This window comes from Cyanistes caeruleus, chromosome 10, assembly GCF_971803275.1.
Source record: "Cyanistes caeruleus chromosome 10, bCyaCae1.hap1.1, whole genome shotgun sequence".
In the NCBI taxonomy this organism is placed as follows: Eukaryota; Metazoa; Chordata; class Aves; order Passeriformes; family Paridae; genus Cyanistes; species Cyanistes caeruleus.
In genome coordinates this window covers 21,611,607-21,628,802 of record NC_141710.1, presented here as the reverse complement: position 1 = coordinate 21,628,802, position 17,196 = coordinate 21,611,607, and the positions used below count along the sequence as shown (strand labels likewise).

The 17,196-nt window shown below is 44.6% G+C and overlaps 1 protein-coding gene across 8 annotated transcripts in view; it reads right to left on the bottom strand.

Annotated features, from left to right (window-relative positions):
- Nucleotides 1–17,196, bottom strand: part of MECOM (MDS1 and EVI1 complex locus) — a 330,408-nt gene that overhangs the window by 21,916 nt on the left and 291,296 nt on the right. For 4 of the 8 annotated variants that reach the window (XM_086843339.1, XM_086843341.1, XM_086843346.1 and 1 more), the window contains 6 exons: nucleotides 15,261–15,363; nucleotides 13,276–13,492; nucleotides 10,108–10,255; nucleotides 8,931–9,087; nucleotides 2,238–3,600; nucleotides 45–132 (listed from right to left, as the gene is read on the bottom strand). In XM_086843339.1, coding sequence (XP_086699465.1) covers nucleotides 45–132; nucleotides 2,238–3,600; nucleotides 8,931–9,087; nucleotides 10,108–10,255; nucleotides 13,276–13,492; nucleotides 15,261–15,363 — 2,076 coding nt within the window. The remainder of the gene's footprint in view (nucleotides 1–44; nucleotides 133–2,237; nucleotides 3,601–8,930; nucleotides 9,088–10,107; nucleotides 10,256–13,275; nucleotides 13,493–15,260; nucleotides 15,364–17,196) is intronic. The other 4 variants (XM_086843342.1, XM_086843340.1, XM_086843343.1 and 1 more) reach the window with 1 other exon arrangement.

Here is a 17,196-nt window from a genome sequence, read left to right as displayed (position 1 = left end):
ATCAACAAGCTTGTTTACAACATCAAAATTCCCAAAATACTTACTTGTGGATGGAACAAGAATCCTGGGGAAGGTCTCAAGTATTTCTCTTTTAAAGCTTCCAGTGGGTCAGTTAGCTTTCTTTTTTCTACTCTGTAAATGTTAAAATTAGATTTATTTGCGATGAATCAGTCTCAGGTATTAGTAATCATACTACAGCTACTCAGGTTTAAAACAGGCAATTACATGTCAAACAATTTGTTTCAAGGAGATAACAATAAAAGATAAGGGAGGACACTCAAGTCTTGATTCCCACACACAGCTCATTACTGCCAGGGTGGGGCTGGGAATCACCTTTAAAGTGGATTATACCATTTATACAGGGAATAATCCCATTTCAAAAGATTGATAACCATTGTAATAGGAACCAATGACTAACTACCAAGCACTTTTATAACGAAATAAGGCAACTGAGAAGGCTCAGCACTAAGAGGAGCGGAATTCAAGGCAACAGAGCCTTGAGCAATGGGGTCCCTTGCATCTGTCCACACACAACATCACAGCCACCACCCTGGAAACCTCCCCTGTGCACAGCCAAGGTCAAGCAGGGCTCTGAGAAAGGTGGAAAGAAAGCCCAGCAAGAAAGGTGGGCTTGTAGGAACACCCTGACCTTGAGCTGCCAGCAACAGATCCTGCAATTCACTCGTGGCAGCAAAACCCAGCGTGGATAATTCAGAAACAGAGTGGAAATTTGAGGATTTTGTTTTTTCTGTTACTGGTGTACATGGTTTCATGAACGAATAGTGCTGTTCAAGGCTCAGGAACAACTGGCCTCGTGCTGTGCTGCCAGAATTTGTACAGATTCCATTAAAATCACAAAAATGTAGGATCACAGAATGGTTTGGGTTGGAAGGGACCCTAAAGACCATCTAGTTCCAACCCCTCTGCCCTGGGCAGGGGAGTTGGAAATGCAATTTAATTAGTTGGTAATGCAGGGCCATAAAACACAGATCATTATTTCCGCTGCTTCAGGCATTTAAAGTGAATATGACGCAAAGAGAACTTATGGTCTAACACAGATATCAATCTGGCATGAATAAAAGCATCTCAGTAAATAGCATCATATCCTGTTTCTTCATAATGCACACTTGTTGTCTTATGCACCAGCACTCTCCAAAAACTTTGCCCACAGCATTTTTTTTTCAGTCAAAGTAATAAATTAACATAATTTACATGGCAGTATCCTTTTTTTTTTTAACAAGAGGCTGTAAAATCATTCATTTATATTACAGACACAAATTTTTATGGCTAATATTTCTCTAAACTAATTTAGATGCATGACTTTGACTCATTATAGATATATGAGCAGAAAGGGCAAAGGGGGGCTGACACACAGGATGCAGGTGAAATTCACATCCCAGTGAGATCCATCTCAGTTCTGCTGGGAAACACCAGGAGGTCTGGATTTTACCATTGGTTTTTAAAATCTCATCTCACTGACAGTGTGCACCTTTCAAAGCCAACAATGAGGCTTCCATTGATTTCACAAGGTAGACCAGGGATGGGGAGCTGCACAGCCTGGTGGAGTGGAAGGGGGCTGGAATCAGATGAGCTTTAAAGCCCCTTCCAACCCAAGCCTTTCTGTGATGGTTCTATGACTAAGGAGCGCATTGGTGAGGCTTTGTACACACAAGGATGCTGTGCCTTCAATTCTATAAATTAAATGCCTGAAGTAATCAACCCAGTACTTAAATAATGGTAAAAAAGGGCAGAAATAATTCTCACACACTTAATACCCTTTAGGGCCAATGTGTTTCTTTGTTGTACTTGTGAGAAACTCCTCTAGAATTCAAGAGGAGCTGGAAAAGTAGAGTACAAGGGGTGCCCTGGGGACAGGCACTGTCACCTCCAGGGGAAGACAGAGCAGGCAGAGTTTTGCAAGAAAATGGATTTCAGGCAAACCAGTGACATCAAATAAACAAACATTCAATACCAATGCCAACTCATTTATGGGTAAGAGAATATATTCAACCTCTGCATGTCAAACTAATGACTCCCAGCAACGAGGGTTTGCTAATTGCAGTATTGCCAGTCCCATGACTCACTTGGAGCAGCTGGGATGAGAAGAGGATGTACAGGCCTGAGCCCCCCATGCCCTGGCACTGCAGTGGCACCTCCAGGGGACACTGGGGAGGGGACAGGGTGGCAGCTTTGGCAGACCTGGCTGCCTGCACCAAAGGCAGCAGAGAGTCCTTTACCTGTATATGGGATCCATAAAGAACGGGGTGGGCCTGGCGTGCTGCAAAGAGGATTCTGAAGCTTTCCTTTGCTCGAGGTCTCCTCCTTTCTTCTCTCCAAAGACGTGGTTTTTCCGAGGCTCGGCTTGTTTCGTGCTGCTGGCTCGGCTTCGGCTGCCCATGCTGAGATCCAGAGGCTGGTCCTGGCTGGATGCAGAGGGGGCTGCTGGCTTGGAGGGGATGGGAGTAAGTGGCTTCTCCTCCTTACGTTTTATGGTGAGGTCAAAGGGAGACTCAGAGCTTCCCTTTGGGATCTTCTTAATTTCACTGGGTGATTGGGGCTCCACTTTCAAGGGTAACGGTCTCAAGTCTCTATCAGGAAATGGATACATTGATTGAGAGAATGCTGGAAAAAACGGGAGGGGAAACATGGAAGGGTAAGGTAAGGCTCCGACTTTTTTGTCTTGCAGCCCCACAAGTCCTGTTGAACCAAAGTACTTTTCAGCAATAGAAGCAATAGCCTTTATAGAATCATTCACCGCTCCTGACACCGCAGTCTGCTCCTCTAAGGATGGTGAGAAAATGGAATGATTGCTGTGGTCTTTCTTATTATTTATTGACGCCAGGCTCTGCAGAGAGCTTACTTTGTCTTTGAACATTTTACCATTTTCTTTAAATTTCTCTTTCTCACTTTCAATGTCACTTTCCAGATCAGAGCCCGAGGTGGTTTCCAGGTCACTGCCACTGGGGGTACTGACATCGTCAAGGTCAAGGTCACTACTCTCTGACTGGTCACTGAGTTTCTCATGCGGCCTCTCTTCAGAGGACCCTTCTGGTTGAAGCTCCACTGGCTTATTCTCCCCTACTGATGGTTGTTTATTTAGTGCCTTCAAAATATCCTGGGTGGCTGGCAGTATCTGAGGATTTGTCATGAGGGGACTTTGGCTTTTGTTTGTCTGATCTGCGCTCGGAAGTCCTTTAACAGGAGAACTAGTAGGTAGCAAAGGTGGCCTGTGGTACAAGCCTGAAGGAAACAGACCGGGGAAGCTAAAAGAAAATCCAGGAGCTGTTGGAAAGGTAAGACCAGCAGGATGCCTATTGGCTCCAAAATAGTCAGCAAGGCCCGGATTTGCATGATTCATATTAACCATGGACGTTTTATCCATAGCTGGGGTTCCAGGAAGAGAAATGCCTTGGCCAAAAAATCCTCCTGCTGCAAAATGGTTCTTGCCCTCACAAAATCTCCTGTGTTTATTTAAGGAAGACGTAGTGCTGAACATTTGTCCACAGTCTTTGCACTTGATTTGGGTTCTGCAATCAGCATGCATGCGCTTATGACGACAAAGGTTTGAAAACTGAGTATAGGATTTATGGCAGACCTCACCTGTATGTAAACAACAACAACAACACATCTCAGGCTTTGTGGTAATTGCCCCCACCCTCAAAGTTGTGCAAATAACACCATTTTTCACCCGCCAAATGTCAATGAGGAAGCCGTAGGGAGAGGTCTGGGGACAGAGATGTACAAAAGCACGAGCGCTCTCCAAAGCAACGCACCCGAGCAGACAAATGGCACAAGACAGCACCAAAACCCGCTCCAGCCAAGCAGAAAAGGTCTGGAATCTCTAAAAGACACACTCTCCTCGTCTGCTCTTTGCATTGCACATTCAGTACCATTACTCCAGGTTGCAAGAGCCCCCAGAGCCCCCCAGGAGCCGCGACCCCGTGCTGTGACCCCGCACGAACCCACGGTGCTCCTGTGTGAGAGCACAGGTGTCTCCAAACAGCATCCATTTATGTCACTATTCCCATGTGGAAATGAATCATTAAAATAAATATTTGCAGGACCAGACAGAGATGAAGCTGTCTCACAGAGCTTTCACTCTGCAAGAATAGGGAAGAGGTGAAGGAGGAGACAAGCAGGTATTTCCTATTTCCAAGTATAAATGTAACAAACATTATTGTTTTTTCTACTTACAATGAAAAATTTAATCTCATGGAAGTCCAGGCTGGAACCTGGAAAACCTCAGTACTCTCATACGTCCAACTGCATTTCTATTCATGCAATGCATACAGTGCTTACAGGTGCCTGCTGTAACTCTAAATTACACATCTTAACTTTCCTGGTCTTAATATTGCTAATTTGCCTGTTGCACATGTCACAATAGACCATATTTCAACAGCAATTCCCTTTAAGAATGAAGCTTCTCTTTATTTGCACCTCTGATGCTCAGTGACAGCCTGATGAATTTCCTTTCAAACACTTCTGGGATGAGAATGATTTCAGTCTCACAAATGCAGCACTTGGGAGAAAGCCTGGGAACACCCAGGGGAGCAGATCTACCTTGAGGTCAGGGCTTGATCTAGCCTGTGCCAGGCTGGAGCTTCCAGGACCCTTCCACAGTGGCAGGAGGCTGGGAGCGGTCCTGGCAGTGCAGTGAGACACGACAGAGTCACTCACATCACCGAGGCAAACAGGATTTTGCAGGCTCCTGATTTTCTGGCTGCTACAAACCTTAGGGAGCAAATTGGGGCAGCAACCAAGTTCAGAGTCTGCAAGTGGAGTTTGGAAGAGGGCAATACTTAGTTCCCCAGTGCCTTTTTATGTCCTTTCTTAGCATCCTTTGGATGAGCTGGAGCATTTGGCAAGTCCCAAGGCTGTGCTGTGTCTTGTGCTCTTCTTTATGCCAGAATTTGTCTGTACCACTGCACTACCTTGCTTCTAACAGTATCAGTTCCAGACTTGTTTAAAAACAAAGCAGCAACACTATCAGCAAGCACTGTTATCCCTCTGCAATAAATCCTTTTTTTTTTTTTTTTTTTTTTCTTTTTTCCCAGTCAGGAAAAAGCATGTGGCCACTTTATTTTTATTTAATTTGTGTTATATCATAAACTCTCATCTTTCACACATCAAAGCCGCACAACAATACGCATTGTGTATTCTGAGGCCTTTTTAACAATCATTTTCATGATTTGAGACAGTCTGACATAATTTACAATGGCTCTATTTTAAGCCTGCAGAGGAAACTGAATTGAATGTATCCCATCCTGCACTCTTGGTTCCCATGAACTGCAATCACGTCCTCTAACTTCCACTCGCACCGGGGCCCACGCTAACCTTCCTGCTCCTCCAAATCCCTGCCCTTGAGAAAATCCACCACTTGTTGTCATCTCCTAACTGTTTACCTCTTCAGCAGCCTGCTCATATCTCACCAACAATGCTCCTATTGTTCCCGGGCCTGATCCTGCCCCATCCACCCGTTTTTCCCCTGCTCACATCCCACACTGACATCCCTGGGACAATTCGTGGGGTAAAGGCTGCAGGATCGGGCCCAAACACAGGAAATTTGCAGTGCAGTAATTCAGGAAGAAGGTTTGTTTCTGTGGATCGGTTACTGTTCCTGCTGGAAACCTTCATTCACAAGGAAAGGCAAGAAATTAGAGAGAGAAAATCAAAAATAAAACAAAAAGAGAGAGGGAAAAAATATAGAAGAGAAAGAAATGAGAGAGACAAGAAGGATAAGAAGAGATTATTCTAGTTTCTTGAAAATGTTTGATTTTCTTTTGTTAAGTAGTTTTTCTCCCTTTAAAAAATAATTTATTTGCCTATTAAACATATATTTTTAATTTAATATAGAATTATTTATCATTCATTTTTGAAATATGAAGCTCTTATTTTTATGCAATTTTCTCCTAGTTTTGACCTAATTGCAGGCATAAGATTTCTGTTCCACACTCCAGGGTACAGAATCAAGCCCCTTACCTTCGCTGTTGAAGTTTTACACAGTAATTTCCCCCAGCTCCCATCACGTTGATCACAACAACCAAAATTAAACTGACCCAAATGGTGACTCCAGTGTTGCACCCATAGGCTCACACAAGCTCCATCCTGGATATTATGAATCTACTCCTCTCCCACGTGTAAAGCAGGATATAAATATAGTAATATGTATTTTTCCAGAAAAAGAAATATCTCAAATGCATGCATTTCCAAGGACAGGCTATTGTAAAATTAAAAAGAATTCATGCTTTATGAACTTTTGACTTTCTATCAGGTTGTGTTGAGATCCTGCTTATTCACATGGCTTTATTAAAGATAAGGCTTTGATCAGGTTGGCTGGAGGTTGGAAAAGGACTGAAAAGAAGGGTATTGGCACAGATTAGGTCTTCCTAAAATCTGGAAAGTTCTCCCTTAAAGAACACTGGTACATTATTAAACTATTGTTGTCTGTTAATATATTCCAAATTCAACAGAATCAAGAAATATTCTACTCTGGAGAAAAGCAAAAATATGCACTTAAAATTTTAAAATATCCTTACAGGAGGCTTTCAAGGCTATTAAGGGACATGCAAATTACTAATTTGACTAAATGCATTTTATCTCAGTTTTTAAACTAAATCAAATCAATAATGGCAACACCATTAAAATACATAAATATTTACTATTATAATCTCAACAAGCAATTAACAGCTGTACCAACAATTTACCTTTTTGAGCATGGAAGTTATGTAAGACTATTTAATGAGCCTTGCTGAAGGTGCCTCTTGCATTCAACAGGCATTGTATTTAATCCACAGGCTCTAAGGGCTGGCAAAGAAATTTTGTGCCCAGGTGGAAGGAAGCCCTTGCTCCCTGGAGTTCTCTTCCTCTTGGGGACTGTCACCTGAAGCCTGGGTGCAGCACAGCATCAGTGAGATGCACACCCAAAGCCACGGGGATTCTGGAGGAGTCTCTGTGTCCAAACTGACTGTGACACCTCCATGGATATTCCCAAGAGCCAGGATAAATCTCCTTTTCATCACATGACTTAAACTTCAGTAGACTGGGGGGTTAGTTATCAACTTTAATTGTTTCCATGTATGAAAGCAACAGAAGCTGGGTTTGATTTCTGCTGTTGCACCTTATCACACCCTTTAAATCTCACTGCCGTACTTTTAAGCAACTGACTTGTGAGAGAAGCTTCCCTCCTTGCAGCTTTTATTGCTCTACAGATCTCAGGTTTAACACAAAACCCAGTCTGGCTCAAAAAATTGCAAAAAATTAATCTCGTGCCTACTTGCACTCTGTACGGTGATTTTCTCTGGACCCCAAATTAACCAGCAGTTAAGTTTGCATATTTTCTGCTTATTAAAAAAATTACTGTAAGTACTATTTAGAATATGTTCAGTCTATTATGGCATGTGGTTTCTATTTGGGGAGGCTGGAGATTTTGTGAAGGCAGTCAGTAATTACCTTGGTGTTGGTGAGTTTTCACTCAAGCTTGGGCGGCACACTGTAATAAGAGACAGTTGCCATAAACACACTGGTACGAGTAAATCATGGTGTGTGGCCTTCTGGTGGAAAGCAGATATCTGCTCTAGGTGACCCTACCTCCCTCTCACGGCTCGGCAAAGCCACCAAACATGTGGTGTCCAAAGCTTTTTGTTCTGCAATCACACGGCTGTTATCCCTAGGCTGCTCCGTGGGGTTTCATCCCTCATGCTACATGTGAAGAACACCAGTTGTTGTTTTGGTTTATCAGGAAAATAGCAAAAAAAGCATTTGAGAGATTATTTTGTTCATGGGAGGTTCCACTTAAGAGACTTCTACATAGGATGTTGCTATAGACCCACCTGGGAAGTCCCTACCTAACTAAAAGTTAGTTTTCTAATTAAGTGTAATCATTTAATCTGCAATCAGCTTTAAAAATCACTAGTGATATTTAACATTGCATCTATTTATACATTTCCTCATTGAAGGAGTCCAAAGCAAAAGTATTCCTAATCCAATGGCAGGTTACAGATTTTGCACAAATGAGTTGTTTAAGCCAATACTCCTCCTCTTGAGGAAATATATTGGCTTGTGGCCAATGCTTTTCACAGGTGTGGTGCAGACATTTCAGTAAATTATTGTTGAGAGCAGCAAAAGATTGAGAGGTTTAGCAGACAAGTAGAGGAGATGGTCAAGGTACAAGTCACAGCAGGTGCCTTAAAAGGCTGTGGTGGAGAGTAGCACTACCAAGAACAATATTTTAAAGTATTTTCTACCTCTGCTTCCCTGGTGAAAGGGAGGGAAAGCAACCTGCACCCTTCCCAGGCAGGGTCTGGCTCAGCAGCAAATGCCACCTGTGAAGTGCTGAGGATCCCATTTAAGCCCAGTACAGAACCAGGCTCACATCCAAGGAAAGTTTAATTGCTGGAGAAGCTGTTAGTGAAGATCTAACAGCTCAACTCAGTCCTTGAACTTTGGGCATGCCAAGGAGCATCGAGGAAGGTGGGAAGATGAGTCTCACTGCCTCTGGGATTTGTTTTCCAACTCCAGCAAATCATGGCATCTGCTGAGGAGATTCTGCAGCCCAAAATCTGCTCCTAAATCAGGAGGAGAGCAGCCAGCTCAGCATGGTGCAGAGCAATGAGGCTGCAGCCACCGAGCCTGGCACGGCTCCTTCTGGCTAAATCCCACTCCTCACTGTTCATCTGTGCGTGGAAAAACATCCCCAGGACAACAGGTACACATTTCTACAGCACACAGTGTCTGTCTGAAAAGGAAAATCACATGAAAATAACTCCTTGCAGTAGATCACAAGTTACCCAGAGCTCATGCAGGAACTCACAGCCCTTGAGGCACGGGTGGGAAATTCAAAGGGAGCAGAACACAATCTCCTGCTTCCAGACTGTGCTGCTTTACGGCAAGAGAAACAACACTTAACCAAAGACACTTAGTTAAAGACTTACATATGAAAGGTTTGACACTGCTGTGGATGTGTTTATGCTGTTTGAGGCCTGAAGAAGTGGCAAAGGTTTTGCCACACTCTGGACAAGCGTGAGCACGAGCCCCCACATGCTGGGAACGAATGTGCCTCTGGAGGTTGCTGGGGTCCGTGAAAACCTGCTAGGAAATGAGTACTGATTAACCAAGAAACTTGACTGCAGAAGAAGCCAGTTATTACAAGTCTTTTAAAATTCAAACCTTGGAGTGATTTCTGGGAGTATTCTAAGATTAAAACCCTCACTAATGGCCAGCGATGGGAGCTGTGCCTGCAGGAAGGGGCCTCAGTTTCCCAGGATCACCCAAGTGTTGTGTGGGTCTGTTAACCCCTTTGCAGCAGATGCATTTGACTTTGCCACTAGAAATTGCACATTTGAGGTCAGGGACTTCATGGGAAATGAGTGAAATGTGGCTGCTTGAAACCTCTAAGCGTTATTGCAATAGAAATACTTTATACTGATACCTCAATGTGTGACAACAAGTAATCCTGTACACAACCCAGAGCTAGAAACTTGGTTACATCTTATAAAGTGTCAGCTCAATATGAAATTCCCATTATTGCAGCAAATCTACCTAAAACCAAGTAAGTCCTCATACAAAAGGGCCAAGCTTTGGAAATCTGATAAAAAGCAATGCCGAGTACCACGTCCTATATAAATAATCCCCACAGCAAGCCCAGTGCTGGGAAGTGATGGAGATGCTTTAGAGATGAGAGTTGTACTCAGTGCAGGGGTGCATTGCTATTGCTTATTTTTGATTCATATTGCAGTAGTGTCCTGGAGTTTCTGGTCCCAGCAGCTGGCACACAGCCCAGGGAATCCTCTGCCCTGTGTTTCCCTGGGGGTTCTCTCCCTTCACTGACCCTCTTACACCCCAATAATCCTCTCAAGGAGCCAAGCCCTCGCCCTGAGCTCATCCTTCATCAGTGCCCATTTCAGACTCCACAGCCAAAACCTTTTCCAAATCAAAAAGGAAAGAAAAACAAGATATTTTCAAAGGAAAAGTGAAAATCCTTGAGAAACCATCTGGAGCATGGCAGAAGCCCTGTGCCCTCCTGCATCCCATCCTGGGGTACCCCCACTTCCATGCTCCCCTGCATCCAGCAGCACAAGAAGTGCCAGGCAGCCTAGAAATTCACTGTACCTTGGCACAGTTCTCACACTCGTAGTGCTTCCCGCTGTCGTGGGACATCTGGTGACGGATCAAGTTGGACTTCCAGTTAAAAGCTTTGGGGCACTGGTCACACTTGTACTCCCTCTCCTCACTGTGTGACAGCATGTGCTTCTCCAGGCTGTGGAAACAGGAACAGGCCTCAATGAGATGAGGGTTTATAGGAAGAGGAGAGAGCAGAGCACATAGTTACAGCCAATAGAAAAAAACATTAAAAAGCCCCAAAGGCCCAATCCTGACAGAAATAAGTCCTGTGAGTTCCAGGCTCACCCCAGCCAGGAGGCAGAACCTCCTTCTCCCCACCAGAATAACACATCCTCTCATGTTTTGCCAGGCCACTTGCAAATGCTCCAGGAGATGCTGCTGCCATCGCTCCCCAAGGAGATTATTTCATACATCTCTCAGTATTTCACTCTGGTAATTCTTCCCTGCAGTCTGAATTATTTCTGCCTTACGACTTTGCCTCTAAACACACCTTGGATGCCACCACCTGCCATAAATCCACTCCTTTTATGGGAGTCAATTTTTCTTACAGCAGGAATAGATGAGGAATAACTCCTCTGGAGTAGGACAGGATGAGTTTAAGAAGCCTCTAGATAAGGTACACCACAACTGAAGTAATTAACTTTATTATTATTATTAATAGTTATCATTATTAACTGTGTGCAATAGTGTGGTTGCTTAGTCATTCATTTCTTAGTGGTTTATTCGGTCTGTTATTAGGATAATCAAATTCTGTTGCATATCTTTAAATTAATTTTTGTCTCTGAATTTTTATCATTCATTTGTGGCAAATGTGCATTTTTAAACACCTGTATTGCTTGGTCACATACAGAGTCATAACTCGCACCACTGCCTGATGGAAGATCACTGCACAATGCATGAGTGGATTCACAGAAAACCCACTGGAAGGTGGGAATTTTAGCCTGGGATGCCCAAACTGATTGTACATGAAGTTCTCACTGATCTCTGCTGAATCAGTGACAAAACCTGCTGGGGTTACAGCCCAAACAGCAGCCTCCACTCTCAGCCCCAGGCAATGGAAATGCTTTCACTCTGCAGATGCTCTTACTCCTACCCCTCTTCTTCTTTTGGGGAGGAAAAATAATTCTGGCTTCTCCTCCTAACACTTTTATAAAAATTGATGTAAAAAAAATTGTAATAAGACCTAGAGGGGTTCTTGTCTCTGGCTGTGGCAGCAGCTCCTGGACTCTGCCGTGGCTCCGTGATCACCAGCACTGAGCTCTCCTGGACCCAACACCCCATCTTCCTGCTCAGCTACTTCTCCATGTAATCACTCACACCCTCAAGCACAGCTCATTTGGGCTTTTTGTGTTCTATAATCTCCATACAGCACACTTTGGCATTTTTTTGCAGTGGACTGTCTGTGTGGTGTATGAGCCTTTCAATAATTCACAAGTTCTGAGAACGGCTGCATTCACTCTCATTTTTCACTCTTTCTCACAGTACTGCCCATCTATTTATGATGGCTCCTTCTTTGTTTTCTGCCCTTTCTCTTCAATATTTAATATTTTAAGCTAAATTTACATTTCCTCAATGGTTCCCATAGGTTAGATATCATCCTCTCATTTGCAGGGAGAAAAGAACTTTAGCACGGAATAACTCCCAACGTGAAAAAACCTCACAGACCAGAGTCCTGCCTCACTGGCTGCTGGAAATTCTTCTGACCTGATCTGCCTCCAGCAGCCCCTTGGAATCAATCCCTCAGACTGAAAATCAGATACATGGAGCCACACACTGCCCAACATCAGCCAGGGAACAAGACCTTGTGCCTGCACAAATTCCTGCTCTGCGGGGTGAGCTACACTGGGGAGTGATGTTTGGCACATCACGTTTCAATTTCGGTGTCAGCAGTTCTGTCCAAGTGCCAGGATCATCCTCTGATCTAAGACATGGCACAGGATGCTGGGGTAACTGCTCCAAGGAGAGGAGTGAAGGAACATCTCTCTTTTGGGAAGGAGGGCTCCATCTTGCAGAACCAGCACCTGGAGCACCCAGGAGCAATCATCCAAAGGAACCAACTCTGGGCAGGCAGAAAACCATGCTAACCTCCAACAGACACCATGAGATCCTGGACCATGGACTAGCTGTGAAAACACACAAAATGTTCTAAATTGACAAGCCAGCTTTTAAAGGGCAAACGATTCACACACTGCTGTGCTGAAAAAGGGCAGTTCACAGTTACTCTGGTTGTGCCCACATAACTGGAAAAAAACCCAAGAAGAGAGGATGGGAGTGTGGGAATGGTGCTAAGACTGAAAACAGGAGATCCTGGATATCAACCAGCTTCCTACAAAAGGCACCACCCCATCTCAGCAGAGCATCTGGCCCAGGACCTTGCTATTGAGATGTCTCAACATTACTGTCAAACATTGCTTGAGCTTATCCTTCACCAGGTCAAGAAATCACCAAGATGTGAATCTGTAAGGGATGTGCTGCAAAGATTCCTGTGAACTCTCAGTATCTTCCAGCAACTCGCAAAATTTGCTGTTAATCTGCACTGCAATATTGTATTTTAAGTTATCACAGAAACTATAGTGACAGGAAAGTTGCACTGTTTACATTCTATGTGTATTTTGAGTACATATGCACACATGTCTGTCTATTTTAACAGAGATAAATTTAAGAAAACAACAAACCCTGGTGTTCCATGGCCATACAGCTAAAACTAAATATCAACAAACAGACATATTTATTAACATCTAGAACCCATCTCTAACTAAAATGCCTTGTTTGCTAAGACAAAATTGGTAACATCAATGAACAACACTCAGAGATGCTCCAAATTATTTCTACCTAAGATTAAGGAACCCAGACCTCAGTGGATGGGAAGTAGAACCACTCCTGTGATTTCACTGCAATCAGCCCAGTTCAGATCTGATTTAAAGATCCAGCTCTTAATCTAAGGTACTCACTAAGGACTTCAAGCACAAGGACCAAATGATTTAGACTCTACAGCTTTTCATACCATAAACCACCAGCTGGCATAGAAATCCTGCTCATCTTCATCTTTGGTTTCTGTAGAAGGTGAATTTATCAGGTCCTGATGCCCTGCATGATCCAACTGAAGCCATCACAGGATCTGCCCTGTTCAATCACGTTTTAAACACCTTCTCCTACCTTTGTAAGTCTGGGAAGACTTGGTCACACTCTTTACACTCCTGGATTTCATGCACATCCTGAAGGTCATTCTCATTCTCGAGCTTCTTCTGGAAGTCCTCCTCCACCATGGAGAAGGCGGAGTGAGGTGTGCTGCAGGGGAACTTCTGGTGGTCCACCAGCTCAGCCTTGGACTCAAAGAGCTGGTCACAGTCCTCACAGCGGTACTGGCGCTCCTCTGCAACACACAGGGGTTGGGCACAGGGAAAACACTTCAGCTTTCACTCATTTTTAACCACCACCCCATCAGAAGCTGGATGGTGGTGTGGTTAATGAATTGCTCGTCAATTAAAAAAAGAGAAGAACCTCAAAAGAAAGAAGGGCTCTTAAGAATGCTTTATAATAATGCTTTTGATTCCATGTTAACTGCCTGGGTGACATCCAACAGGGATCACTTACACTGGCTTAGGACAAAAGTTTAAATACCAAGGACAAGTGTTTAAATACCATCCTAAATGGAATTATACAGGGTCTAACATGGATATCCAGCAGAGGCTGCCAGTCTCTGCATTTCTCAATGAAAGGGACTGACTCAGACACAAACACCAGCATCTAAAATAGCCAAAAGGGTGTTTGGAGTTTTTAAAATCCTCTTCATTTTCATCACAGTCCTTCTGCAGCACCCAGCCCTGTTCAAAGTAAGCCAGAGAAACGTGAAGTCTTTGCTTTAAATTCCAATAAATTGGTCATAATTTCTTACTGAAAAGTACAGAATATCAGTAAAGTCTTACTTTGGAGTGAGTACTGCATTCCCTTAATTAGTAATTCCTGCAAAAGAATAAATTAGCTGAAGAAAATCCCCAAAAAACAAACTTGGAGAAGAGCATCCCACAATGTTTTTTTTTTCTGCTGCATTTTCTACTGTTGGTCCATACAAGGAGCCAGACACCCTGGTTTGGTTCCAGATATAAATGCCCTGAGGCTCTGAGTCAGAAAAGCACTGGCTGGAATCCCCAGTGAATGTTCTTGGTTGCTACTTGACAGTTGAGCTGATCCAGAGAAAGTGTCATGGGGCTCTGCCCTTGGCTGTCCATGAGCAACACTTTGGCCCAGCCTGCTTCTAAATTAGCCCTGTGGGACATGGTCCTGCATGTGACTGCAGAGATTTCCTCTGGTGTCATTTATACAATAGCTACTTGACCATGGGGACCAGGCAGGGAGAGCAGTGTGCTGGACAGGGGGACACCTTCAGCAAAAACTAAACAAAGTTACCACTGGGGCAAAAAAACAAACACAAAACCAAATGGGAATGAATATATAATCCCCACCTTTAGTCTTAAGAGGACAAGAAATACTACTTTAAATGTACAAGCAGTTACAAGGAAGTAGAAACCTTGGTAATTCCTGCCCCATGCATTGTCCTGGAATCACTGAAAATTTGTAAAATGTCCCTCTGGGCATAAACTGCAACATGCTGGGCATTAAGCAGATATCTCACAACCAATTCCCACTGTGGCTGATGACCCACTGCCCAGCAGGCAGCACAGCTAAAAGGGGATTTTGGAGACTGGGGGACAAATCTGCGCAGCAACTCAGGAGTTTCAGATGAAGAATTTCTTTGTGGGATGAGTGAGGGACAAGTGTGAGTAAGAATGGCTGAGATGTCCTCACATTGACAACCTGAGATTTCCTCTTCTCAAGGACACATTTGGCAAAATGGCTAAAATTAACTATAACCAGGGCCCACATGTGTCCTGCAGGAGCAGCAGAGTCTTGAGACAAGGACATGGACTGCTGTTCTTCTTTTGCAACCCCACAAAACCATCAAGTGTCAATCAGGAACAGGAGGGCAGAAGATGGACAAATGCAACAACCACAGTCCAGCTCTCCTCAGATTCTCCTGCACTGAAGCCATCCCAAATTTCAACAGAAGAAAAAATCTGCCTAAATTCTGGGCTAATTTCAGTGCTAGTTTCTGTCAGATGAAGCAGCAAGAAGAGGCTAACCGTGGATGTCCGGAGCCATTGTCTCATGTGAATAATCTTCACTCTTCATGAACAGTAAGAGCTCCTCCCCTGGTTCAATATCTGCTACCACTCTGTAGAATATCTGGGGAAAAAAAATAGAAAAAAAAAAAAAAAGAAAGTAAAAGCAAGGTAAGCACCACATTAGGCAAGGAAGCATCAAACACTGCTGGTGAGTCTGGAAGACATTGTGGCCAGAGCCTGCCTCTGCCTGCTCATGATGCTGCTCCTTCCAGCCCCAAAGCCACTGTGTTTTGGGCTCTGTGAGGATAAGAAAAACGACTGCTTTCAACAGCCCCTGCTCCAAAATGAGCTGTGTGATGACTGCAGATATCACCAGCAACTTGTCTGCTGAGTTATACCAAACCCAAGTACAGAGCAGACATAAAACACATCCCTGAGTGATCCTTGTAGGGGAAGGAACTCCTGTTGCACTGGGAAAAGGTACTAAAGTAACTTTAATGCTTGGACTCGATTATCTTAGACATCTTTTCCAACCTTAATGTTTCTATAATTCTAAAGCAGACATGAGGAGATGCTGCTGGTTAAGCCATAGGCATCCAGCCCCCCATTCCAACCATCCACACAGGCCAAAAAGCTGGGAGGGGAGAAGCTTGTAAGAACCACTGCACCTGGTTATTCCTTCACTTCAAATGGAAACCAAGTGAAAAATCAGTCCTGGATGGAGAAACACCATGAGCAGCCAGAGCTGCTGGCCTGTGACACCTTGTGCCCTCACACAGGTGATGCTGGGCTGTGGGAAGGAGCCCACTGGGGAGGCAGGAGGCTGTGGGGGTGGGCAAAGGGGACCCCCTCCCTTGGGTCCATGCGCCACGCCAGCATCACAAGTCTCTGCCGAAAGGAAATTCCCAAAATCCATCTGGCTGCTTTCTGTCTCAGCAGGAAATGTGAAGAGCACTAAAAAGCTCCATGAAGCAGCTCAAATAAATATTAGTAACTTCCTCGGGCCTTGTTAAACAAAACCACATGACAGCTATGTTTCCTACGCTAAAAAATGATGCCTTTGCTTTTTTTCTCAGACTAATGTACTTTTAAAGGGTTCGCTCCCAAACTCTCAACACTCACAGCAGAGCACAGGCAGGGAGGCAGAAAATCACCTCCAGTGCTGGAATCACAGAGATGGGTGTGTCACAGGTAGGGACAGGTGTCTGGAGGGCCGTGGCCACCTTCCCTGCCCGGTGGTAGCCACGGTGGAGGCTTTCCTGGCCCAGGCACAGGCAGTGAGCAGCCAGCACATACCGGTGTCCTCCAGGAGGTGGCCGTACAGCCTCATCCTTCCTGCCTGCACAAGCTGTGCCCACGGATATGGGCTAAATACCTACAAACAGCGAATCTGGATGCATTTCCTCAGGTTTGGAGGTTGTTTTTTTGCCTTCAGTTTGTCCCAAAAGCTGCTCCAGAGAGCAGTGCAGGGAGTGGCGGTGGAGGCTGCCGGGGCAGCTCATCCCACACCCCGGTGCTCATCCCTCACCTGGTGACAGAAATGCTGGCAAAACACATCAGGCACAAGGTACCAGTGCCACAACCCCTGCTTGTGGCCAAATTTCCCCATAAAAACCAGGAGAAGGAATTCCTGGGCAGTGTGATCCACCCTCCCTCCTCATCCACAGCACTCTCATCAAAACACCAGCCTGGGATGCTTGAGCTTCCCATTTGTATCTCTTGTTGAGGGGATTTCAAACTCCATTGAGTGTTTTGGAGGTCAAAAGAGCCTGGCAGCGTCCTGTGTATATCTCCTCATGCAGCCAGGTAAGCATCTGGTACCAAACAGCCCCAGGGAATACCCACAGGGGTACCAAAATCCCATGGATGCCAGTGCCAAAGGATGCAGGGCTTCCTGCTGGGCTCCATCATGCTGGGGCTGCACTGAGGCAACACAGCTCATCCCATCAAAGGC